The sequence below is a fragment of the Panthera pardus genome, unplaced genomic scaffold, assembly GCF_024362965.1.
Source record: "Panthera pardus isolate Hobbes unplaced genomic scaffold, ASM2436296v1 HiC_scaffold_10, whole genome shotgun sequence".
NCBI classification, from domain to species: Eukaryota; Metazoa; Chordata; class Mammalia; order Carnivora; family Felidae; genus Panthera; species Panthera pardus.
In genome coordinates this window covers 82490407-82517152 of record NW_026526655.1, presented here as the reverse complement: position 1 = coordinate 82517152, position 26746 = coordinate 82490407, and the positions used below count along the sequence as shown (strand labels likewise).

The 26746-nt window shown below is 34.4% G+C and overlaps 1 protein-coding gene across 2 annotated transcripts in view; it reads left to right on the top strand.

Annotated features, from left to right (window-relative positions):
* Positions 1-26746, top strand: part of ACVR2A (activin A receptor type 2A) — an 82650-nt gene that overhangs the window by 32717 nt on the left and 23187 nt on the right. For both annotated transcript variants that reach the window (XM_019455490.2, XM_019455499.2), the window contains 3 exons: positions 15714-15921; positions 18411-18520; positions 18700-18854. In XM_019455490.2, coding sequence (XP_019311035.1) covers positions 15714-15921; positions 18411-18520; positions 18700-18854 — 473 coding nt within the window. The remainder of the gene's footprint in view (positions 1-15713; positions 15922-18410; positions 18521-18699; positions 18855-26746) is intronic.

Sequence of the window (26746 nt, the reverse complement as noted above, 5' to 3'; positions counted from 1 at the left end):
AAGGTTGTCTGTCATATTCCTGAATACAAAAAGTTCTTTTAACTATTAGCTTAAGCGAATAGTGGTTTTCTTGGTTTCATTAATGAGATGTAGGTGTTGGCATATTAGAAAATAATCATTCACATGGTAAAACTGATCAATTATTAATTACTGTTGAAGTAAACGACTTGTTTTTAGTAAACATGACATTTCAAGTGAACATTATATTAGGGTGATAAAATTTGTGTACTAAATGTAATAGGCTTTACAGATATGTATGTGAAAGCTTTCTGAGGAAGGCTCATTGTAGACTATTTTCTACTATAACTTTGATCCTTGATTGAAACTGTTAGTGTTATATTTATCATGTTCCTTTTTTTATTCTTTGAAAACCCTACTTCTTAACTACTGACTGGTTATACAGAGAAATAGGAATACTTACACTAAAAATGGATGCAGTAGTATATATATTTTATTCCATTAAGTTGTGGAGGGAAAACTCTATTGGGGTGCTATTAAAATAATTCTTTTGTGGTAATTAGCATAGAACAAAATTGTTATATTTTGGGCAGTATTAAAGGAAGACTGTTTTAGTGTTGAAGAAAAACATTTTTCCCTCAGTTTAGAAGGTAAAGGTTAAAGCTAGATTTGGAAGAAATGTTTTAAAATTGTAAATGTGAAAGATTTAGATGAAGTATCTTTTGAAATATTAAATAATAATGTGTTTGTTAATCTGATTTTATTATTCCTTCTACTTTCATAGCGCCCGAACAAGCCAGTATTTTGAAGCAACTTTGATCATTATTGAAAGATGTTGGATGGACTTTTATCTTCAAAGTGGGCAAATGTGACTTGTATAAATAAACGAATACATTTTTATTAATAAGCAAGAGGCCAGTAACGAAACCAGAGTCAGATACTCATTTGATTTGGAATGTTCATCTGAAATTTTTGCTTAGGTTTCTCTGGGTTTAGGATGAAGGATACATGTTTTGTATTATTGTGACTTGGGATTTTTAGAGAAAGGTTATTAGATTTAAGGGCTTACCTTTGTCTCTTATGAATTAAATACCAAATGAGGCTTTCTTTTTTGGAGGAATTGATAATGGCTATAGACATATCATAGAAAAATAACTATTTTAATTTTTAAGAGCTTGGTTTCTTGGGAATGGAAAATTTGATGGTAAATGTACATATTTTATGTATTTCTTAAAAAAATTTTAATGTTTTATTTATTTTTGAGAGAGAGAGAAAAAACGAACAAGCAGGGAAGGGGCAGAGAGAGAGGGAGACAACATCTGAAGCAGGCTCCACGTTCTGAGCTGTTAGCACAGAGCCCGATGTGGGGGGCTTGAAGTTGTGAACCGCGAGATCATGACCTGAGCCTAGTTGTATGCTTAACTGAGCCACCCAGGTGCTGCTAAATATACGTATTTAAAGAACTTACTAAATGTAATCAAACTGTGTTCTCAGTAGTTTGAGAACTATTTCCAAATTAGAGTTGATATTTTGCCATGATCTGGTAACTTTTCTCAACTTTTTGAAGCATTTTCTTAATGTTTTACTCCACTCCATTATGTCAGCCATTAAAAGGGGTCTGAAATAGGGAAGGAGTAGTAGAATGTATCAACCTGGAGGAGTTTGTTCTTTGTCTGGTGTGAATTGAGGCTAAAGACGAGCCAGATTGTGGATTGCCTAAGATTTGTTCATGTTTTATTTTAAATGCCTGGGCCGTGGGAAAGCATTGAATGGCTTTAAGTTGGGGCAGTGACTGGATTTTGTTTGCTTTACTAAAGGATCTGACTTCTGGATGAAGAGTTGATAGAATGAGATGGAAGTGGAAGCTGGGAAATCAGTTATGGAAGCCATTGCTCTAGTCTAGGAAGAGATGGCTGACTTGAACTAATAACTTTCTTAATCCACTGACACTTCCTTCAAAAGCTAGCTTAGATTTTCTCTGAATTCTGTTGCTTATGACTTAAATCCCTGACTTGGTTTTGTTTTTTTAAAATTTTAGTTATCTATAAATATTCTTGACAAGCTGGGTGACATTATTTTATTGTTTTATTCATTAGAGCTACTAATATGAATGCATGGTTTTTTTATAGTTAGTATGAATACCTTTATAGAGGGTTTATTTACTTTTTAAAGGGTCCTTACTGCCTACAATAAGGAGTTAATGTGGCTGCTTTGTGATATCAAGCAGTGATTAGTAGTGAACACTTTCATGTGCAAGTCAGGATTTCTCACTTGATTTTTGTATTACTTTATTCACCTTTTTTCTTGTAAATTTAGTTCCAAGACAAAGTCTATATTTTTAGAGGCACTAACATGATTTTTTCCTTTAAATAAAATACACTGATAAAGAAGCATACTTGAGGGGCACCTGGGTGGCTCAGTCGGTTAAGCATCCAACTTCAGCTCAGGTCAGGTATCCTCGCAGTTCATGAGTTCGAGCCCTGCATAGGGAGGGCTCTGTGCTCACAGCTCAGAACGTGGAGCCTGCTCCAGATTCTGTCTCTTGTTCTCTCTCTGCCCTTCTCCTGCTTACACTCTGTTTCTGTCTCTCTCTCTCTCTCAAAAATAAACAAACATTAAAAACAAATTAAAAAAAAAAAAGAAGCATACTTGAAATTCCCTAGCCTTTGTGACTTTCTGATTGTTAATCTATCCTGCCTTCCCACTTACCTTACTGGAGAAATTAGAGTAAGCCTTAATTGAAATTCAGAAGTATCTAAAGGTTTGTGTGTTTTTTTCTTTATACTTTAGTATGTCGTTTTGAAAATTCAGTCTCCTTTTTTTCTCTTTTTCCCAGGTGAGGTTAAAGATTTCTCAAATTTTGAAAATACTTTCTTTTTCACTACTTCTGCTTAGTACCCAAGTGTCAAAGTGCCTGGCACATAGTATGGCCAACACTATATTTGTTGGACATAGAAAATGCTCTACCTCTGTGAAATACTTAATGTCCTCTAAGATTTCATGTAGCATGTCACCAAAATAGACTTTAAAAAGTGTCTTGCCAGGGACAGAAGGGGTTGTAGAGGGGTAGAATTTTCTCATTTGTGAAGGAGAAAACATTGGGCCTCTTTTCCTGTTGTTTTTTGGTGGAAATCTCTCCCTCATAATGTTATCAGAAATCTACTTATATTCGCTAAAATTAGAAGACAGCAGGTCTTTTCTTACAACCATTACTCCTTCCTGACTTTTTACCCCTATTAAAAACAGGGAGGTTGAGGTTTGGAAGCTTGCCAGGATTTCTTGGACTGTCCTAGAAAAGTAATCTTAAATATGGTCCCAAGTGCTCGTCATTTGAATCAGAAGTAAGGCGTTTGTAATTTGTTCTTTTCTTGGTTCCTGTTATTCTGTATATACTTTATGTATTCAGGAAAGTGAAGTTCTTTGATAGTTGATGATAAAATCAATGCGTTGTTCTGGGCCACCAACCAAATATACCAACTTGAAGTAATTTTCTTTTGGGAGAAGACATTATAACAGATGGCTTTTGTTATTTATCAATTTAGTAATCAACTGTAGGTTAGGTAGTTTTTATTGAACAATGCCTTTGTAAACTATCTTCTGTATGTATGTATGTACGTATGTATGTATTTATTTAAAGAAAATTTTTTAAAATGTTTATTTCTGAGACAGAGAGACAGAGCATGAGTGGGGGAGGGGCAGAGAGAGAGAGGGAGACACAGAATCCGAAGCAAGCTCCAGGCTCTGAGCTGTCAAAACAGAGTCCGAACTGGGGCTTGAACCCACAAAACGAGAGATCATGACCTGAGCAGAAGTCAGACGCTCAACCGACTGAGCCACCAAGGCGCCCCAATTATCTTCTGTATTTAGAGAAGAGTTTAAGAAATGAGGTCCTCTAAAAGCTTTGCTAATTAAGAAATGCATCTTTTTATATGATTAAGTGAATAAAAAAATTAGAAATTGTAAGGACTTTAAAGAGGGCTGTTTGCCTCTTTCAAAAAGGAAATTCTACCATTACAAATTTGATGATCTCTTTGGGGATCTAAAACTTTATTTATGTAGGTGCTTTTTAAGGAAGAGGTTTGAGAAATTGAGAAATTTATGTTTTTCTTCAAATCTTGGTCTTTATTAACTATAGAGAACAAACTGATGATTACTAGAGGGGAGGTGTGTGGTAGATGGGTGAAACAGGTGATGGGATTAAGGAGGGCGCTTGTGATGAGCACTGGTTGATGTATGGAATTTTTAATCACAAATGGTACACCTGAAACTAATTTAGCTCTGTGTTAACTATACTGGAATTAAATTTTAAAAAATAATATTAAAGAAAATCTTCGTCCTTACAAAGTAGATATATGTTTATTTTGGAACTATCTACATGGGAAAAATTAGTCACTTAATGAGTTAACAGTGTTCAAATATACTTTAGGTGGTTATCTTAGTGATTTGTCAGGAATTAATATGGAATTAACATTAGGAGTCCTTAAATAACCAGTGGTTAAATGTTGACTTACAAGTACTATTTATTTATTTATTTAAAAGTTTATTTATTTATTTAGAGAGAGAACACAAGTGGGGGAGGGGCAGAGAGAAAGGGGGACAGAGAATCCTGAGCAGGCTCCTCACTGGCAGCACTGGGCCTGACATGGGGCTTGAACTCACGAAACCAAAACCGAGAGATCATGACCTGAGCCAAAACCAAGAGTCAGATGCTTGACTGACTGAGCCACCCAGGCACTTCAGTTTTTAAGTACTTTTACTCTCCTTTATCACACACACGTGCACATACTGTGTCTAGTGTTACACCATACAACGTTTAGATTTTTAGTTTATTCCATATTAGTTCTGTTTCTAGTTTATATTACTTGAGCTAGATGGATGGAATCTTGCAATATTTTGTCAGACTGATAGTACTAAGTACAGGGTATAATAGGTAAAGCAAAAAAAATTTTTTTTGGGAAGAATGCCAGAAAGTGTTTGTGTTTTCCTTTGGAAGTGACTGTTTGGTAGTATGGAAGTACTTGGTTTAAAAAAAAAAAAAAAAAGATAGGGCCTAAAATGTTTTTATTAGCATGTAGAAATTTTATTTGAAAATTTATTTCTCCTTCTTCATATTTCTGGTATGTTTATCAGAAGGCTTTTGGGACATTGTGGATTTCCTTTTCTTGGTAATGCTTAAAAACAGCCCAGGGCAGCCAAATAGGGAAGGTGACTTGTCTTCTATGATGCGTACTAATATAGAAATGAAAGGATACCAGAAGACCTGTAATGTACTTACAGTTGCATAGAAAATATTATTAAATTGAGATTTGAAATAGGACAGAAATTACATAACATACAAAAGTAATAACAAGAATTTTAGGTTTTTTTCTTTTCTAATACTAGGAGTCTTGGTTATAAATATGAAAAAAGCTCTTGGTGATTTTTAAAATAAGGCTAGTTAAGTGATTCTATACCCATTGTTATTTAATGTCAGTTTGTTTTTAGTCTGCATTCTTTTCCTTTAATAGAATTATATGGCTAGTTAAAGCTACTCTATTAAGTATTGGTAATTTTCTTCAATTGCGGATTTTAAAGTGCCTGATATCACTTTGATGAACACTTTTGCAATGAGGTGTTTTTTTTTTCCAGTTTCTCTTTTTTTATTTTATTTTATTTTATTTTTTTCAGTTTCTCTTTTTTTTTAAGTTATTTATGAGAGAGAGCCCGTGCGCGCATGAGCCCTCTGTGGAGGGGCAGTGGGAGGGAGAGAATCCCAAGCAGGCTCTGCACTGTCCACGTGGAGCCTGATGAAGGGCTTGGTCTCATGAACTGAATGAATGTTGAGATCATGACCTGCGCCAAAATCGAGAATTGGACGCTTAATTGAGTGAGCCACTCCTCAGATTCTCACTCTTGATTCTACTGGCTCCTCAAGGGTGATATTTCACATTTACTTTCATAGGAGCTGAAATGATCCATTTTTATAGTCTTTTTACATCAGACAAGAGTTTGATGATTTACTAAAAAGGTTGCATCTTCCAAAGTAAATAAGGTACTAAAAAACCTTAATGTACATAGTGTCTTTGTGGTGTAATTGAGACTCGTAGATTGTTTTTAGTAGGAACTGTGTGTGTGTGTGTGTGTGACCTTAATCTATTTTAGGAGCTCTGTTCCGATTTTGAGAATTTACCTTTTATCTCTTACTATTCTAAATTTATGCCCAGTTTTGGCTTTTGTACAATTTCTAAAATAGCCCATTAATTCCGATGGAGTACTGGCCTCTGGCTGCAGTCACCGTCATCTCCCCTGCCCTCATAAGATGAACATCTAATATCAGAAATCTATTTTACAGTCTAGCTAATACTTGTATCTACTTGTATTTGTTTTGATGTAATGCATATTTCGAATGAGTGCCAGAGAACTGGGTAGAACTGTTTTAATCTTGCCTCCTGGGCATTTGTAGATATCCCACACATTTTGTGGCTATAGGCAAAAACACTTTTCTGTTGTGCCTCATCTTTGAAGATATCTTACTTATCCTGAAAATATGGATCTTTTATGACAGTAAGAATAAATATCAGGAAGAGAGTTAGCAACTAAGAGAAACAAAGGGTAGATAGTATGGAAGATTTTTTTTTTTTTTTTTTTTTTTGGTCAGATGATGAAACATAAACATTTGGAAACAGCCAACCATCTAAACCCAAGTCACTTTTATAAATCAAATCGCTTTTATCTCTTACTTTCTTACACTCAGAGGGACCAAGTAAGGGACTATGGAAAGCAAAAATTTGATATCTGTATTCTAATTTGCCAGTCCTTTTGATACTTGGGGCTGTCTAGTCAACAAGTGATATTGTAGACCCTTGGTTTTTATTGGGTAGTTAGTATGACTTACTGGGTTTCTTTCCATTACAACACTGTTTGCTTATTGTATTCAGATTAATCTTAAAATATCACTTCACTTCTTTCTCTTAACTTCTGATGTCTTGCAAACCTGCCTTGATTATACCAGATACTAAACAATATGGAATGCTCATGTCTATTGACAGCAGTTTTGTCAAACGCTCTGATTATCCACATACTCATGTTTATCTTCTCTGCCTCTGTTTACCATAGTTTTGCCTCTCCTTAGTAGTTTGCTTTAGTCGCACTTCCTCCATAAAGCCTTTCTTTTTTTCTTTTCTGTGTGAATCGATTGATTTTGTGTACATTTATGGAGTTGCTGTACTGTGCCAGGCACTGGTGATACAGAAGTGGTGACAGGGCTTGTTCTAGAAGCTCAAAGTCTAATGGAGGTCCTATGTTATCATCTCTAATTTCTCTGGCATATATCTGGAGCCCTTATCTTGGTGTGTTAATTTACAGTGCAAGCATATGGTCAATATGCAGTAAATGCTCACTATAAAGCATAATTTTCTCTAAAAGATTATTCCTCAGAAAAAGTGTAATTTTGTATTTGAATTCAAATACAAAGTTGAATACAAATACAAATACAAAGTTGAATACAAATACAAAGCTTTTCATATTTTGAGGCTCTCTCAATTTTATTTCCTTTGGAGAAGGCAGACAAATTCAAAATGATGCCAGTTAGTGCTATATTAAGTGTTTATGTCAGTTTCCTAAGGAGAGACGTAGAAGGGGATAAAGAATTAAAAAAAAAAATAAGTTATTCTTGATGGGGTGGTGGTTTTGGGTAGTTTACTATCATTTGTTGTAAACTGTTTACAAAGACTGTGAAGAAACTTTAAAAACTCATTTTTAAAAATAATATCGTAAGTAGTTACTTTATGAAGATCACAAAGTATACCTATAGAACACTGGAAAAAATCTTAGTATTATGTGAATGGATATTATTGGCTTGGAAAAACATTTCCAGTGACAATATTCTATATGACTTTAACACATATTCCTTCCCAAGCAAGTTAAAGTGAAGATGATTCATATTTTTATGCTTTTTGATGACTCACAAAGTATTGAGAGGACCCTTGTTAAGAGATGCATGTGAAGTTAGAACCAAATTTTTTTGTAAAATTTTTGTGCTTTATGATTTTAAAACATTTGTAAAACTAAATTAATTAAAATAAGTATATGTTGAACTGTTTCATATAAATATACAAAAGTGTGTATATTTCAAGTTGGTCAGAATTTTAAAAATCTCCTACTGGTGGAAATTGGGGAATCCTTCAAACTGAGGGTTGTATGATATTCATTCAAGTTGTATTTGGTGGGGTTTTTTTAATTCAGTTGTTACACTGCTTTTTTTTACATTTTATCATTCATTAAATACTGTTTGTGTTTTTAGGGCAAGTAAGATGGATAGTTTTAGACTCATTGGCATTTGGGTGTAGAAAAGAATGTATAAAGAGACAATTGATTAAAAACAATAAATAAATGTAAAATAATACATTTTATGTTGGATTGCAAGTGGTGTGAATTTTGGGGGAAGGAGGAGTCCTGATTAAAAGATTTATAGGATTTTGTTACATCTGCCTTGAGAAAACATGAAAATTGTCTCCTGTGAGATTTAGCCTGGGAGTCTTTTTGCAAGAGCTGGGCTTTCAGGAACTATTAAAATGATAGATAACAAAGGGGAGGGCATTTAAGAAATATTTGCTTGAACTATGACCCATTGCTCCAGTGCTATTAAAAAAAAATTTTTTTTAAGTTTGTTTATTTTGAGAGAGAGAGAGAGAGTGAACTAGTGAGCAGAGTAGGGACAGAGAGAGGGGAAGAGAGAGAGAGTCCCAGGCATGCTCCCCACCGTAGGCGCAGAGCCTGATGCAGGGCTCAAACTCAGGAACCATGAGATCATGATCTTTACCTGAGCCAAAAAAAAGAGTTGGTCGCTTAACCAGCTGAGCCACCCAGGTGCCCTGCTCCAGTGCTGTTTATTGAAAAAGCTATCTCTCATCTACAGAATTGCTTTTGCTTATTTGTCCAAAATTAATCAGGCGTATTTGTGTAGATCTCTTTCTGGGTTTTCTGTTTCATTAATCTTTGTACCTGTCCCTCCTCCATTACCACATGGTCATGCTTATTGCAGCTTTATGGTAATCTTTAATATCAGTAAGCATGATTTCTCCCACTTTATTCTTCTTTTTCAAAAATGTTTAGAATAAGCTCATTTATGTCGACAAAAATATTTGATGAGATTTTGGTATGAATTGAATTACTTATCAAATCCAATACATCAGTTTAGGGAGAATGGACATCTTTATTATGGTATGTCTCTCCGAGTATTCAAATCTTTTTTTTATTTCTTTCATCAATATTTTATAATTTTCTTCATACAAATTTTACACATTTTGTCAGATTATATTGTAAGTATTTTATTATCTAAGGAACAGTTATAACTGGTATTGTATTTTTAATTTTAGTTCTATTGTTCAGTTCATTGTTAGTATATAGAAATGCAGTTAATTTTTGTGTATTGATCTTGTATACTATGACCTTACTGAACTCACTTATTAGTTCTAACATTTTTTTGTTTGAAGATTCCTTGGGATTCTCTACCAAGACAGTCATGTCATCTGCATATAGAAAGTTATATATATTTTTCCAATTGGTATGCCTTTAATTCCTTTTTCTTGTCTTGTTAAAATAGCTAGAATTTTCAGTACATTGTTACGAGTAGTGGGAGTAGACATCATTACCTTGTTTCTGATCTTAGAGGGGAAACATTCAGTCTTTTGCCATTAAATATGATGTTATTAGCTATTGGTGTTTTTGTAGGTGCTCCTTGTGACTTTGAGGAAGTTCCCCTCTATTCCTGGTGTACTGATAGATTGTATGATTTTTGTGCTTTAGCCTTTTGATCTGGAAGATTGCATTGACTGATTTTTGAATATTGAACCAACCTTACATAAATCCTACTTGGTATGTGTTATTATTATTTTTTAAATACATTTTTGGAATGTGCTAAAGTTTTGCTGAGGACTCTAACATCTAAGTTAGTGAAAGATACTGGTCTATATTTCTCTTTTTTTTGTGCTGTCTTTGTTTATTTTGTTTTATCAGGGTAATACTGGGCCTCATAAAATAAGTTGGTGAAGTAGTCCCTCCTTTTCTGTTTCTGGAAGAGATTATATAGTTATTCTAGGTGAAAAATTTGCTTTTTCCTCATATGACGAGTATTTTAGATTCATATATGACCTTTCTAGGGCTATTTTTTGATCAAATGTTCCACCAAGATTCAGATCCAGTGTTGGTTTTTTTTTTTTTTTTTTTTTTTTTAATGGTAGGAAAAATGGAAGTCAGGAAGTCAGTACTACTGGTCATTAATGCATAAGTAGTACTTTGGAAATAGAAGTATTATCTAAATTCTGGTACTAGGTTCTGTGATTAGACTTACTGATTTATTACAGCTAGGCTGAATGTGATTTATGAAACTATGGAATTAACCATAATAATTATGAAATTTTTATGGAAATCCATCAGCTGTGGCAGCAAGGTAGTAAAAGTTTTGTTAATTTAACTCAAGGTCACAGTTTGTGAACAAAATCCCAAATTCATGTCACAGTCTTTTAAGCCAGTGGTGCTTAACTAGGGAGGAACATTAGATCATCAGTGGGTCTTTGTCAAAAAGAAAAAGAAAAGACACACACACACACACACACACACACACACACACACACACACTTTCTCTGTGTAAATACCCCTCCTGTTGTATGCTTTTCAGTTACTTGTTCCCAGGGCTACAAATGGCACTGAAGCATGAATTTGAGAAAATGTAGGGGATTCTGTTATACATAATTAATTTGTTAAGAACCACCATACTAAATGATGCACACATACATTTTATGTCTATTTCTTTTGAAAATAGTATGAACTATTTCGAATTACTTTGATAGAATAAATTTATGGGTAGAAATTTTAAGTTTTGGAAAATTTTAAATTAGAAGTTGCTAATTGTTGAAGTTGTTAAAAATTAGTACATATAAGCAACTTTTGCCATCTTTTTTTTTTTTAATGTTTATTTTTGAGATAGAGGCGGAGTGCAAGTGGGGGAGGGGCAGAGAGAGAGGGAGACACAGAATCTGAAACAGGCTCCAGGCTCTGAGCTGTCAGCACAGAGTCCGATGTGGGGCTCGAACCCACAGACTGTGAGATCATGTCCTGAGCCGAAGTTGGATGCTCAACCGACTGAGCCACCCAGGCGCCCCTGCCATGTTTTTTTATAACTACACCTTTAAAGTCACAATGTGAGCTTATGAACATAAAAATATATGTGATGTGATTTTATTTGTATAATTATCATGTTACTATATTTAGTATTCAGCTAGAGATATGATGGGATAGAGACTGATTACAGGATCAGCTTGAGCTAGTGGGTGGGTGATGAAATTGTCACAATTTTCCATATAAGCAGTCTTCTTTCTGTCTCTGGAAAATAACAAATGGTAGTCTAAATCAAAAAACCATCTAGAAATCTTGTTTGCCTTTAAAAATTAAGTGGTAGAGTTTTCTTTTTTTAATTGAAGAAATGGTCATTTATCTTTTCTTTATTTTTTTTAAATTTTTTTGTTTATTTATTTGTGTGTGAGAGAGAGAGAGACAGATTGTGAGCGAGGGAGGGACAGAGAGAGAGGGAGACACAGAATGAAGCAGGCTCCAGGCTCTGAGCTGTCAGCACAGATCCTGACATGGGGCTCAAACTCATGAACCGTGAGATCATTATCTGAGCCGAAGTTGGATGCTCAACCGACTGAGCCACCCAGGTGTCCCTGTTTATCTTTTCTTTAGACCAGAGATGGCAAATAAAAGACTAATTTTGCTCCCCCTCCTTCCATGCTAATTTCAAGACCCTTTTACTTAAAAATCTTTCTCAATATACTACTCCACTCAGCTACTATTAATTGATTGGAATTGACACCAAAGATGAAACCTATTTGACATTTCTGCTCTAGGCAATATTTTGTTTTATTTTTGTCAGTTTTGTTTAAGTGGTGTTCTTGTGCTTCAATGGTGTCTTCCTTGGAAATTAAAAATAATGCTCTTAAAAATAGTTTTTAAAATTTATTTTCTTTTTTTGTTTGTTTATTTATTTTGAGAGAGAGCGATGGAGAGCATGCATGAGCAAGGGAGGAGGTCAGAGAAGGAGAGAGAGAATCCGGAGCAGGCTCCGTACTGTCAGTGCACCACTGCAGAGACCATTGTGGGACTCGAACTCATGAACTGTGAGGTTATGACCTGATCTGGTCTGATTAAGAGTCACTCAACTAACTGAGTCATGCAGGCGCCCAGATTTTTACATTTTTAAATGGTTGAAAAAAGACATGGAAAAATATGAAATTTTGCTTTTAGCATCTATAAAGTTCATTTACTGTCCTTTGGATGCTTTTGTGCTGTAATGGCAGAATGGAGTAGTTGTGACAGAGACTATGTGGTCTGCAGAGCCAAAAATATTTACTCTTTGACCCTTTACAGAAAAAGTTTTCCTTCCCTTGTTTTGAGATAATAATGTGACAGTGAACAGATTGATTTTGGGTTATTTAGTAAAGGACAAAACTTATTTTGCTGGTATTTTCAACAAGTTTCTGAAAAGGAATAACTTAGGAAATAGCTGCTATTTTATACAGGTAAATAGAAATAACCCTTCTTTTTCTTTTTTTCTTTTTTTCATTTGTTTTTATAGAATACAAAGAACATAGAGTTACCAGTCTTACAGTCTGTGAGCTCATGCTATTATGTCTTATGTAGTTGAGAGGAAGTCCATAGCACTGATACTGCCACAGATTTTAGCAGCTTATAATTACACCTGTGTAGTAGGACATTGCAGAACAGCAGCAGTTCTTACACTCTTTGGTCTGAACTTCTTTAAGACTTTAAAAAATGTAGAGTCCCAAAGAGGTGTTTTTTTTTTTTTTTTTTTTTTTTTTTTTACTATTTTTTAATGTCTTATTTATTTTTGAGAGAGAGAGAGAGAGAGAGAGAAAGAGAGAATACAAATGGGGGAGGGTCAGAGAGCGAGGGGGGCAGAAACTGAAGCAGGTTCCAGGCTTTGAGCTGTCAGCACAGAGCCCAACGTGGGGCTCAAACTTGTGAACCATGAGATCATGACCTGAGCCACCCAGGTGCCCCTGTAAAGAGTTTTTTTTTTTGTAAATACAGGTTATATCTATCATCCTTGTCACATTAGAAAATGACAAAATTTTAATATATTTATTTAAAAGTAACAATAATAAATCCATTGTATGTTCACAAAAGAACATCTTTATGGAAAATATTTTGTAAAAAAAATTAGTAAAATTTTTGCAAATCTCTTTAATGATTGTTTTAGTAGAAGACAACTGAATTCTTGTACCTCTCCATACACTCTGCTGTGATATATATGTTCTTTTGATATGAAGCCAGTCTGGCCATACATAGATACATAGTTAGAAAAATGAGTATTTTAATAGCTTTTTTAGATAATTGTGGATGTTTCTCTTTGATACTATACCAAAACTCAGCATGTGGTAGTGATTTTGCTTTTTTTTTTTAAGTTAGGTTTACTGAAGTTTAATTTACAAAGAATAAAATGTGTGTGGGTTTTTTTTTTTTGTTTTGTTTTTGGTATATAATTCTGTGAGTTTTCATTAACCCACAAGTCATATAACCATCACCATAGTCGTTATGTAGAATATTTCAGTCACTCTGAAAAGTTTCCTCATGCCCTTTTATAATCAGTCCTCTCCCATCATTCCCAGCTTCTGGCAGCGTCTGATCAGATTTTTGTCTCCATATTTTTGCCTTTTCCAGAACATTGTATAAATGGAATCACATAAAATATAGCGTAATGTATTTGCGATTCATTCATGTTGTTACAGCTATCACTAGTTCATTTCTTTTTGTTGTATGGATGTTTGTTTATCCATTTACCAGTACTGGATATTGAGTTGTTTCCAGTTTTGGGGGGGTTGTAAATAAAGCCACTAAGCATTCATGTACATATTTTTACATGAACGTATCTTTTCATTTCTTAGATAAATAGCTAGGCATGCTATTGCTGGGTAGCATGGTAGGTGTATGTTTAACTATAAGAAGCTGTCAAACTGGCTTTCCAAAGTGGGTAGACCATTTTGCATTCCTACCACCAATATGTGAAAGTCCTAGTTGCTCTACATATTTACCAACTTTGAGATGGTTTTGTTTTAGCCATTCTAATCAATATTAGAATTAGTTTCAGTTTGTATTTCTCTAATAATTAATGATATTGAGAATCTTTTCCCTTCATATCTGTTCAGCAAAGCATGTTTTTGAATCTTTTGCCCATTTTTTTTTTTAAGGAATTTGGTGGTTTAAAAAATTATTATTGAGTTGTTAGAAGTTTTTCTGTATTCTGAATTCTGAATATCAGCCCTTTTATTTAGATATATAATTTGCAAGTATTTTCTCCTAGTCTGTGAATTTTGCTTTCTTTAACTTTTGAAGAAAAGTTTTAGTTTTAATGAAGTGCAACTTATCAGTTCTTTTGTGTTCATGTCTTTTGTGTTCTAAGAAATCTTTCATAATTTAGGGTCACAAAGATTTTTCATGTTTTTTTCTACAGGTTTTATATTTTTAGGTTTTATTTTATGTCTTTGATATGTTTAGAGATCATTTTTGTAAACAGTGTGAGATGTGAATTGAAGTTTTTGTTTTTTCATAAGATGTCCAGTTCCAGCATCAGTTGTTTAAAATACCGTGTTTTCTCTATTGAAATGTGTTGGCACCTTTGCTGTGTGTCAGTTGAACATTATGTGTGGGTCTATTTCTGGATTCTCTGTTCTATCCCATTGAAGCATGTGTCTGTCTTTTCACTAAGACCACACTGTCTTGATTGCTGAAGCTTTATAATGAATTTTAAAAACAGGTGGTATGAATTTTCCTTTGTAAATCTTTTTAGAATTATTTTGGGTATTCCATTTACCTTGTTTTTCCATATAAGACAAGAGAGAGTTTTTTAAAAGTTAGTTTTACAGTGCAGAATTTGAAACATTAATCCTCTGTAACATTAAAATCTATGGGACTGTCTTGAACATTGAATGAATTTTTTAAACCCGTGAATACTTTTATAACATCACACGTAACTCATTTAGAAAATATTGGTTTCTTGAATTATATACATCTACTAATTACTGGCACATTTCATTATTTAATATTTAAAAGTTAAATTTGTTATCACCACTGATTTTTTTCAGAGAATGAAGTGTTGGGAAAGTGTCAGGCTGATGGTGGCAATACAGATTTTCCAAATTTCTTCCCTTGCTTGAAAATTCAGATTTTATAATTGGCAATGCATACTGTCAGTTGTTTTTCTTGAAGTAATAGGCTTACTTGGTTCATTTTTGAGAACAGGTCTGTCAGATATCGACGTCTGAATAACTATAGTTGGTGTAGTTCCCAACTCAGTCATGCAAAGGCTTTTTCTCGAGGCAACCATTGTACTTCAGTAAGCAGCACAGGTACTTTTGCCTAGTCCCCATTTTGTCACACAGAATATTGAAAAGAAGTCTACCTAGGGTCAAGATACACTTAGATTAACAATTTTACTGCTTTTTATCAAGGACATTCTTAAAAGTGAGACTGGCCTTTTCCAGAGAAATGTTGCGATAAATGTGGTCACTTTGTATTATTATGTTTATTATACTTCAAGTACAGAGATTGACTTGGAAACCTAAACTTAGTGTTACAACACTAGGAAGACAGTAAGTTACTGACATTTTAGGAACATTTGAGGTTGGTATACTGTGAGACAGTTTCTTATTTTAAGAGCTAATACAGTTATATTAAGTTGTTGTTTTATTATCTTATAGGTGCTATACTTGGTAGATCAGAAACTCAGGAGTGTATTTTCTATAACGCTAATTGGGAAAGAGATAGAACCAATCGAACTGGTGTTGAACCCTGTTATGGTGACAAAGATAAAAGGCGACATTGTTTTGCTACCTGGAAGAATATTTCTGGTTCCATTGAAATAGTGAAGCAAGGTTGTTGGCTGGATGATATCAACTGTTATGACAGGTAAGGAAACATTTTATTTTTTTTATGAGAATGTTGAATAATCCTCTCTATTCCCTTTTTAAAGGGGAAAGATCAGTGCGTGGATTTTCACTTAAAGGTTTCTTTTTTAAGATGAGATTATGAAAACCATTTTAACATGCTCTAATGACAAGATACACATTTTAAAGTAATAAAATAAGTATGTCATGTTTATGTTTTATCTTTGATATACTTTGAATAGTCTACCAAGTAGTGAGAATTATAGATAAGAACCATTTTTCCCCTATGTTATTAGGATGATAAACTTTTTTAATATCAATTTTAAGGAAACAGGATTTTTAAAATTGCTTTAAAATTAGACAGTATATCTATTGAAAATCTATCCTCTGTCCTCAAGGAGAGTAAGCCTAATCATAGTATTTAATTTCCTTTTAGTTTCCCTCTTTATGTATCTGGAAGAAATTGATCTTACTGCATTTCTTTTTCTTGCAAAGTAAGCCTTTGTTCTTTACCCCCAAGAGACATTTTAACTTGACGTTCGGAATTACATCAGAACTAACACAGTTCTCATAGAAAGCTACATTTTATTTAAAAGATTGTGCTTAAATTGTTTTATTCTGTACTGGAAATAAAATACATTAGACATGTTATTGACTGCCTGTGATCTTTCTGTAAGGAGTCCCACAGATGTTGGGCTGATCACTGAAACTGACTGGGCCTCAGGATTTCCACTGTAGGTGGGTGCTGATCACTGAGAGGCTGTAAGGTCCTAGTTAAACAGACATTTTGGAGCCAGAAAATACTGATATACTCATGGAACACTAGGTACTTGCCTTTCCACTTTTAGGAACCTCAGTTCATTACCATGAACCTGTGGTTGATTGTCCATATGTGATTAATAGCAAAATGTGTTGAATAAGCCCATGAAAATGGAATTATATTAATTTTTATGAGAAATTAAAATCTTGGGTATGTATTTAGTATTTAGAGTATATTTCCAAATCTGTAAATTTTCCAGGTATTATTTCTCTGTAATTACACATTTTAGCTACATTTCTGATTCATAGCCTCCTGATTAACAGAAGTGATCATCAAGTGATATTTGCTATTATGAAAGGTAAGTGGGACCACTAGGAAAACAGGATAGAGATTCTTCAAAAAATTAAAAATAAAACTGCCATATGATCCAGCAATTCCACTTCTGGGTATTTCTCTGGAGGAAATGAAAATACTAACTTGTAAAGATATATATGCACCCCCATGTTTATTGCAGCATTATTTACAATAGCTAAGATGTGGAAGCAGCCTGAGTGTCCACTGATGGATGAATGAATAAAGAAAATGTGATGTGTGTACACACACACACACACACACACACACACACAGAAGAATATTTCCCAGCCATTAAAAAGAAAGAAATCTTGCCATTTGAGACAACATAGATGGACCTTGAGGGTATTATGCTAAGTGAAATTCATCATACAGAGAAAGACAAATACCAACCATTACGATCACACCTATGTATGTAATCTTAAAAGAAAACCAAAAAATAAAATGAATGCCTAGATATAGAGAACCAGGCATTGTTAGTTGCCAGAGGCGAGGGTTGGGATATGGATGGTTAGGTGAAATGGTTAAAGGTGGTCAGAAGGTACAAACTTCCAGCTATAAAACAAGTCCTAGGGTTATTAGTAATGTAGCATGGCAACTACAGTTAATAAGACCATATTGTATATATGAAGATTTTTTTTTAAATGTTTGTTTATTTTTGAGAGCGAGAGAGGGCATACATGCATGCTCCAGGCTAAGCATGGAGCCTGACATGAGGCTCACTTCCATAACCATGAGATCATGACCTGAGCTGAAATCAAGAATCTGTTGCTTAACTGACTGAGCCATCTCTGTTTAGGGAGTTTAAATCTACTCAAAAAAACAAAAACAAAAAACCTGACACTCTTAATTCCCAAATCTAGCTTGGGTCTCTGATGCTGAGATATGTTCTGCCATGATAGGAACTTGTGTCCTTTTGTGTATACTATGTATATTTATGTCCATGTATTTATGTGTATACATACACATAATTTTATTGATAGCATTTAGCTTTTGTATTTATGCCATAGGAAAGCTGTATTTGCTATAAGAGAAAGCACTCCTAAAGCAAATTTCTTCATTGGCTTAATGTTCCTTTTCAAGCTTTTCTAGTAATTAAAAAGAAATAAATAAAAGGTGGTTGCCTTAGATGGATCATTAAAAACCAAAATAAAGTAGTGGTCTCAAGGAGTTAGTGTGATTGCTATAAAATCATCTGTTGTGTTTTGATGAGATTTAATAACAGGATTACAGAAACATTTTTGGCTCTTAAGAGTTGATCATTGAATATTAATAAAAATCTTGAGGTTGACTATGAATGACTTTTTCATTATTTCATCTCTCAGAAGAACTTTAGAAAAACTCCATTGTAGATTCAATATAATGTTGATTTTAATTATTTCTCCTTTGTTTGTTTATAGGACTGATTGTATAGAAAAAAAGGACAGCCCTGAAGTATATTTTTGTTGCTGTGAGGGCAATATGTGTAACGAAAGGTTTTCTTACTTTCCAGAGATGGAAGTTACACAGCGTAAGTTTACAGGGAAAATACATAGGTCTGTTCAACTAGTACACTGAAAACAAAGCATATTTGTGTTGATGGAATAATTTACTGATACCTTCTCCTAAAATTTGATACCATGATAAATATTTCTTGTGGAATTTTGTAGGCCAAATCTGAATTGTTTTTTTTCCTTCCATTTTCCACAGCTACTTCGAACCCAGTTACACCTAAGCCACCCTATTACAACATACTGCTCTATTCCTTGGTGCCACTTATGTTAATTGCGGGGATTGTTATTTGTGCATTTTGGGTGTACAGGCATCATAAGATGGCCTACCCTCCTGTACTTGTTCCAACTCAAGTAAGTTATTGTCTTGTACTTTGTGCTCTTTTAAATTTTATATTTTAAAGAACTACCACTGCGGTGAAACCCACCAAATTGCTATAAACCATTTTCTTTTGGAGTTAACTTTTGGAATGTTTGTTGTTATGAGAACTATAGCTAGTTTTCCAAACGTACTAAGTGCTATATCCTGAACTCCTCTTACTCAGGAGTTGAGCTAGTAGAGTGGAACAAAGGGTATTCCTGTTCTTTGGACAGTTTTATTGTCATTGTAGTACTTTCGAGTGGGAGATTCTCCCTGCTTTGTTTCTTGAGAATTAATTGATGATGGAGAAGCAATACCACAACCCTTTCTTTCCTTCCATTCTTTTTTCCATTCTTAAATTTTTGTGCCTTTTTCAAGACAGCTTGCCAAATTATCCTTTTAACCACAGGGAGGGATTTAGCAAGATAATCAAGAAAAGTGTGGAAAAAAGAGGTTTCACAAAGGCGCCAGGAAGATATATGCATAAAAATGTTTTGGGAAGAAGAGCAGATAATCAGTGCTTCTCATTACTTGTCATTGGTAGTTGCAGGTGCATCGTTATTGTTTGCAGTATATCAAGCATGTACTGAGGACTAAAAGCTTTTTTTTTTTTTTTTGAAGACTAAAAACTTTTGTAATGCCCTCAATTTCACTCTCCTGACCCTGAATATACCTGAAAATGTAGATATGTTGGGTAATCAAATTCATGAAATTTTCTTCATTCCCTGTCATGGAGGCAGTGGTGCTGGTACAGTGGTTTACAAACTCTTTTAATATAAGTAGTTCATGTTCTGCAGGCTGAGGAGTGGTGAAAGCTTTGGCATACTTGTGTGAGACATCTTTGAACTGTAGTTTTTACTGTGTTTCTTTTAACTATTAAGATCAGATTACCTTGGCCTTCTGGCTCTCTTGGTTTAACTTTGTTTCTCTGATACCACTAGGATTAATGGTTAAAACTTGATAGAAAAAAATGGTGGAGTCCTATATTTTAATGACCAAAATAATTTCTTTCCCTTTAAGCTTTATTTACATAACATCCTTCTTCCTTAGTACTTGAAGCAATCTGTTAGCATTAGATTATTGACCCCCATAATCTTTTAAGATGTGTGTATGGAGAAATAAACCCAAAAGTGAAATACCTTATTCTGCAAATTAGGTAAACATGCTATTTTGTGCAGCTGAAATATTTTGACTTTTGCACATTAGTAACTAAGTTATGAGTTTATTAAAAATTGTCTCTAAAAAAGTATTTTAAAATAAAAAAATAAATGCCTAATAAATATATGTAGTTTACTCCAAATGGTCGTAGGCTGTACACTTTATCTTCTCTTGGTGGCAACTGTTTTTTATTTTATGTTTGTATTTAGAAGGGAGAGTATTTAGTACTTGTAGTAGTGTCTGAATTTACCCTAGATTTATGTGATGATTGAAACAAACTGGAAACTCAATTTAAAAACAAATTTGTGGGGCGCCTGGGTGGCGCAGTCGGTTGAGCGTCCGACTTCAGCCAGGTCACGATCTCGCGGTCCGTGAGTTCGAGCCCCGCGTCGGGCTCTGGGCTGATGGCTCGGAGCCTGGAGCCTGTTTCCGATTCTGTGTCTCCCTCTCTCTCTGCCCCTCCCCCATTCATGCTCTGTCTCTCTCTGTCCCAAAAATAAATAAAAAACGTTGAAAAAAAAAAATTTAAAAAAAAAAAAAAAAAAAAAAACAAATTTGTTAAGTTTCTTAATAAAACTTAAAAAAATAATGTAATTTTATAGAAAGCATTGATAATTATATAATATTAGCACAAAGGTGTGGTTGGGCTTTCTTTTAAAAGGCTCAGTATCTTAACACATGAGGCCATTTTATTTAGAAATGATAATTAATTCAAACGTTTAGACTTTAAAAAGGAAAGATACAGTTATTCATAAATAACTGAGAATCAGGAATCTTCAATGAATATCCATTTCTGTGGGCTTTGGATATTTGTTACCGTATTAATGATACTGTACACATTTATTTAGCACTTGAATTGCTCTGTGGTGAATTTGCATGGTTTTGTGATGGAATGATCTGGAATGGTCAAGCTTTGTTAGGAAAAATATAAACATGCCTAACTTTATGCTTTCTTTCTGTTGCAAACTATGTTGTGCAAAAGAGGGGTTGTCATCAATTTGGAACTTAGTTTATATCATCTCTCACTGTCTCAGACAGTATAGTCTCATGCTTTAAGTCTCATTTTTGGTGAGAGGATTATACAAAGTAGTTCTGCAACACTGCTTAGTGGCCATCCTGTTACAAAATGATCAATTTTATCTCCTATTTTAAAGTAATTATTGATAATAACATCAAGTATTTATTGAACACTTAGAATGTATTGTACTGGGATACTGTTACATAAATATATAAAGACAAGAATTTTATATAAGAATATGTAAAAACATACATAAATTTTTTTCCATGGTTCCTATATTATGACTGGTATGTAAGGCTCATCTTTGGAATTTGTTAAAAAATACAAATTCTTGGGCCACATCCCTGTAAGTATGGAGTGGGGCCTGAGATTTTATGTTTCTAATAAAATTCCAAGGTGATTCTTGTGACCAGCCAGGTGTGAAAAATGCTGATTTGATTTTACCTCACAGGGTTGTTTATGTAGTTTCAATCCCCATTTTATAGATAAAGAAATTGAGACATAGCAAAGCTCACAAGTGTCAGAGCTGGAATCCGAACCAAGGACTCTGACACTAAAGCTTTACTGCTTTATGCTGTTCTGCCTCCCCCCCTCCCCCCAGGAAGCTGATGTCTCTGCTGTTTTAAAAATTCAGTAAACATCACTGCCATCTCAAAATCATTCTATAGGTTAATTTATTTTCCTACTTTGGATATTGAATAGTCTGATTACTAAAATGAGTAATAACATCATCATATGGCCTCACATAGGACAAAAAGGAAAAGTCATGGAAATATAGAAGGGCATATTCCTGTGTTTCCATTAAGAAAATTTTTTAGGACATTTTAGAATAAGGTTTATCAGCATTGATTGGTTGTAGGTAAGGATTCCTGAGCCTCTGAATTGATAGTACCCCTGCCTATTAGTTATTCAAGACTTTTGTGAGAGACAGGGGTAGTAAGGGAGACATACATTTGAAGTCTTACGGTGATTTCCCTATTTCGTCCATATTCAGGTTCCCATATTCAAAGCTTAATTTCAAGGTTTATGAATTAGGAAAATTCCAAGGTTTAGGTTTAGGAATTCTGGAAAGATCTTATATTCTTGTGGATTTTTCCTCCCAAATTTTCAAACATTTTTAGACAGTGTCATGAAATATTTCATTCCTTTTATTAGGTAAACTTTTCCTTAAAGCTTTGGCTAAAGGCTGGTTTGTGAATTAATTGGTCTTTGTAAGACATTAGTCTCATTGTGGTAATATCTTCTTGAAAAGTCATTGCTACAATAAGAACTATACTTGAGAATTTACAGTGAATCTCACAGAGCAAGCTGAAGTTATACATACTGTGATCATTCCTTGGTCTGATTTCAGTCTTTTATTCTCACTGGGGGCTAAAAGATGAGTCCTATGGCATCCTGGAAGACGAGAGATATCCACATGTATCTTTTTACTGAGCTGGTTCTGACAGCTAAATTGTAGGATTCTTTATTTCTAAGACCTCGAGTTAGAATTTCTTCTGGTGTTAGTATTTTATTGTGAGGAAGTGATATGGAAATATACCTGCTTTAAAATCTGGTCTTTAATTATGGTTCTTAGTAACCAGTAAAAAATATTTATTCTCAGATCTAGTATAGTTAGAAGTATGGGTAAAGTAATTTTGTTCTTTTTTTTGTTTTTAATTGAAGCCATCCTTCTTTCTTTATAATCTGTTACTGTTACGTTTCTAACATTGTTCCATGGTATCACTGTCTTGGTATCATCCAGTCATCCTGGGTGGAAAGCCTTGGAGACAGCTGCTACTTTTTTTGGCCCTGTCATTTACCAAGTCCTGTTCATTCACCTTTTTATCTTTCTTGATCTTTTGTAGTTCAGGACATTATTACACCTGTGGCTGAGATTATTTCTGTAATCTCAGCTGGTCTTCTCTCTTCATCTATACTGTTACTGTAGAATAGTGTTTTACGTGTCTGATTATATTACTTATTATTATTATTATTATTTTTAATGTTTGTTTATTTTTGAGATAGTGTGAGTAGAGGAGGGGCAGAGACAGGGGCACAGAGGATCCAGAGTAGGCTCTGTGCTGACAGCAGCAAGCCTGACGCAGGGCTCAAAACTCACCAACAGTGAGATCATGATCGGAGCTGAAGTTGTACATTTAACTGACTGAACCACCCAGGTGCCCCATGTTACTTCTGTTTTAAAAAATATTTGAGGGCTCTCAGTGACCCACAGCAAAGAATACACAGTTTGGAGTATGACATATGGGCTTCCATACCTCCATACATCTACCTTTTTATTCTTTCCTCCCATTACACCTTAAGCCATTGGAATGGTATTAGTTGTGTACTGTCCTTGAAAGAATTGAGAAAATACTGCTGAAGTCAGTTTATATCTTGTGTGATTCAGATGAATAGCCCCAGTTGAGAAAGGCACTAGTCATTTGTGTACATGTTCCAGTCTCCCACTTGATTGTAAGCCCCTTGAATACCATGGGTGTATTGTAATCACTACTGTCTGTCACCTACTGTTTGTAGATATAACCACTCTGTAAGTGACGAATTACTGAATTGACTTTGTTGCATTTAGAGTTGTACTGAGATGATAATGCAGCATGCCCAGGGATTCCTTTAATAAAAAGCTTTAGGGCTTAGTTTTAAGAAAAATATTGAGGCTGTATGTCTTTAGGGTAGAATAAGTTGAAGTATTCAGGCTTTTATAAGAGAATGCCAGTATTCAGTTCTTTCTGCAATCACAAGCTTTGAAGCATCCTTTTAATTTGCATCACCTAGGTCCTTTTCTTTTGCCTGTGCTGAAACTGTCTTTCCACATGTAGGAATTTGCTCTTGTATCTACAGTGAGTAAACTGAACACAACTGGTTTTTCTAGTGCCGGTGAGTCAAGAATAGGAGGGAATAGATGCATTGACTCTATGATTAAGAAGTCTTATTGTGGTTAGAGTTAATGTGGTTTCAATAAAAGTGTTTGCATCGCTCTCAAAACCATACGTGAGCTTCAGTTTCCTGTTAATAAGATCTATATTTGTGCTGATAAAAAACACTTGCTGATAAGAAAGCAGATTTCAGGAACTAGAAATTACCTACCTTTAACAAGGTATGAAGTTAACTTCTTGTGCATTTTTAAAGGCTATATAAATAACACTGTAGTATTACAACATTAATACTTATTTAAGTGACATCAGTCTCTTCAGTTCTTTGCATCATGACATTTTGTCTAGAATTTGGTCTGGTAGAGAATAAAGGCTGTCAGATGTTTGGGATACTGAATTGGGCATACAAAATAATCCTGTTGACCTTAATATTAAAGTAATAATAGGTTGTCATTTCATGCTCTGCCAAATTACTGTCCACTGAGAAACCAAGCTGTCTGAAAATGCTGTGTAGGACTTTCCTGTTGAACATGAGTCTGTATGTGTACCCATTTAAAATTAATAAGATACTGAAAGGGTAGCCTAACATTCAACCAAGCCAGTTTAGGGAAGTGTGCTGCTTATTTATTTGGGGAGGATGAAGGGGAAATGTACTAAATTTAAGTGAGTATTTAACATGCTAATATTGTTATACTTGCAAAACCACATCTTGAAATAGGTTGACTCACTTTCTCTTTTTAATTCTTTTCTTTTTAAGAATGTATAATACTTGCTTGTTATAATAAGACAAATTCTACAGAAGGAAGTGTGTGCAAAAGAAAGGAGATAGAACCATTTGTCTTCCTTTTTTTTTCCTTTATCATTTTCCTGAAATAATCAATTTTAACGGGTTGATATGTATCCTCTGACACCTTTTTCTAATCTCATTCGTTTGAATACATGCTTTCCTTCCCTTTTATAAACTACAAATGTTATTTCACAATTGGTTTCTTTTAATTTAAAGGTATACTGAGGATAGCTTCTCAGCTCAATACTTTTCAGTCTCATTCTGATTAAGTGATGTGTTCTTAAGTGAAACTTAGTGGAGCTCTAATGTATGCTCATGAAATTTCAAAACTTGATGTTTTATTAGCTTTGAGTTGGTGTTAGGTTTCTGCTAAGACCTGGAGTCTACATTTCACAATATTTTTAACTGTCTTATTTTAGTAGGTTTAAAATCTGGTGATATAATGCTCTTGTCTTGCAGTTGAGCATCTTTTTTTTTTTTTCTTTTTTTTTTTGGTACATGCCTAAGAAATAGTTCAGGACTACTGCAAATGTCTCTTTCTTCTGTGTTCTACCTTTGTGTGTGATTATTTTTGTTACAACTTAAATTACAACTAAGTTTTATGTATACTTCTAAACTGATTGTTGGGAGAAGTGTCATAAATTATTTGTAGACTTGCAGCTTGACAAAAAATTACTCTCTTAGGCATATATGAATTATTTTACTTAACAAATGAGTGGACAAATCTCTGCTTGAGATTTGCTGAAATTCTATGTCCAAAAGCAAAAAAGAAGGGAAGAGGAGAAGGAAAAAAAATTAAAAGCTTTATCCAAAGTTTAAAATGAGTTAAAGCTGTACATTAAAGTTAATAATGGAGCACTTTATTTCTAAAAATGACTTCCATTTAATTTTTAAAATCTTGAGTTCAGTTTTTCGTTGGACTGTGGAGGACCGCATCTTCCAATTTACAAGTGGGACTGATGCGTATAGATGAGAGTACCTAATTTCTCCTTTTTCAGGGTGCCTGGGTGGCTCACTCAGTTAAGTGTCCTACTTCAGCTCAGGTCATGATCTCATGGTTCATGGGTTCGAGCCCCACATTGGGCTCTGTGCTGACAGCTCAGAGCCTGGATGGAGCCTGTTTTGGATTCTGTGTCTCCCTCTCTCTCTGCCCCTCACCCGCTTAGCTCTGTCCCTCTCTCAAAAATTAAATAACCATTAAAAAAAAATAAAAAATTTCTCTTTTTTCTTATCTGGCAAGATGGAAGATAGGAAGAAGTGACTTTGATTTTCTCTCAACTCTACTTCCTGGACCTCATCGTAGATCTGTTCCTTCATTCTTAGCTACTTCATCACTGTCAAATCTTTTCTGTTAATTTGAGACAATAAAATGAAAAGGCCCATTTGTTAGTGAAAAGCTGCTTGTATCACATAGGCTGGCGGGTGTTCGTTCGGGTTTGTTTGTTTTGTTTTAGCTTAACCACTCACCTAATGCTTGAGAGCCTGTTGTGTGCTGGGCATCATGCTGATGTGTGGTGATAAGCATCGGAGGGACAGTTCTTCCCTTTTGAAGCCCACAAGTTAGTATATAAGGGAACAAAAAAATAGGTTGGTGATTGGTTGTTTGGCTTTGCAGCTTGGCAATGACAGGCAGAGTAAGAAGGGAGCAAGAGTGGAGGAAAAGAGGAGAAATGTCTGACTCCAGTTATATAGTGACCAGGAGCCATATCTGGGACGCTTATCTAATGATAAGTGCTCAAAACCTGTTAGCTATTATTGCTGCCAGAGTAACAACTTCAGAATTGTACTCGAAGTTGTATTTATTCAAGCCATTGAAGATACATATTTATATGCCAATACTTTGAAATTAGCGTAATAAAAAATTTCAATTTTGAGTACTCTGTCAAGGACTACACAGAGCACTTTACACAGATTAATCTTTCAACACCCCAAATATAGGTTCTGTTTTATTAAGTCCATTTTATAGATAAGAAAAACAAGGGACAGATAGGTGAAGTGTCTTGCTCTAGTGTCAGTCTTTGGAATGGTAGAGTCTGGGCATTTATATCCAAG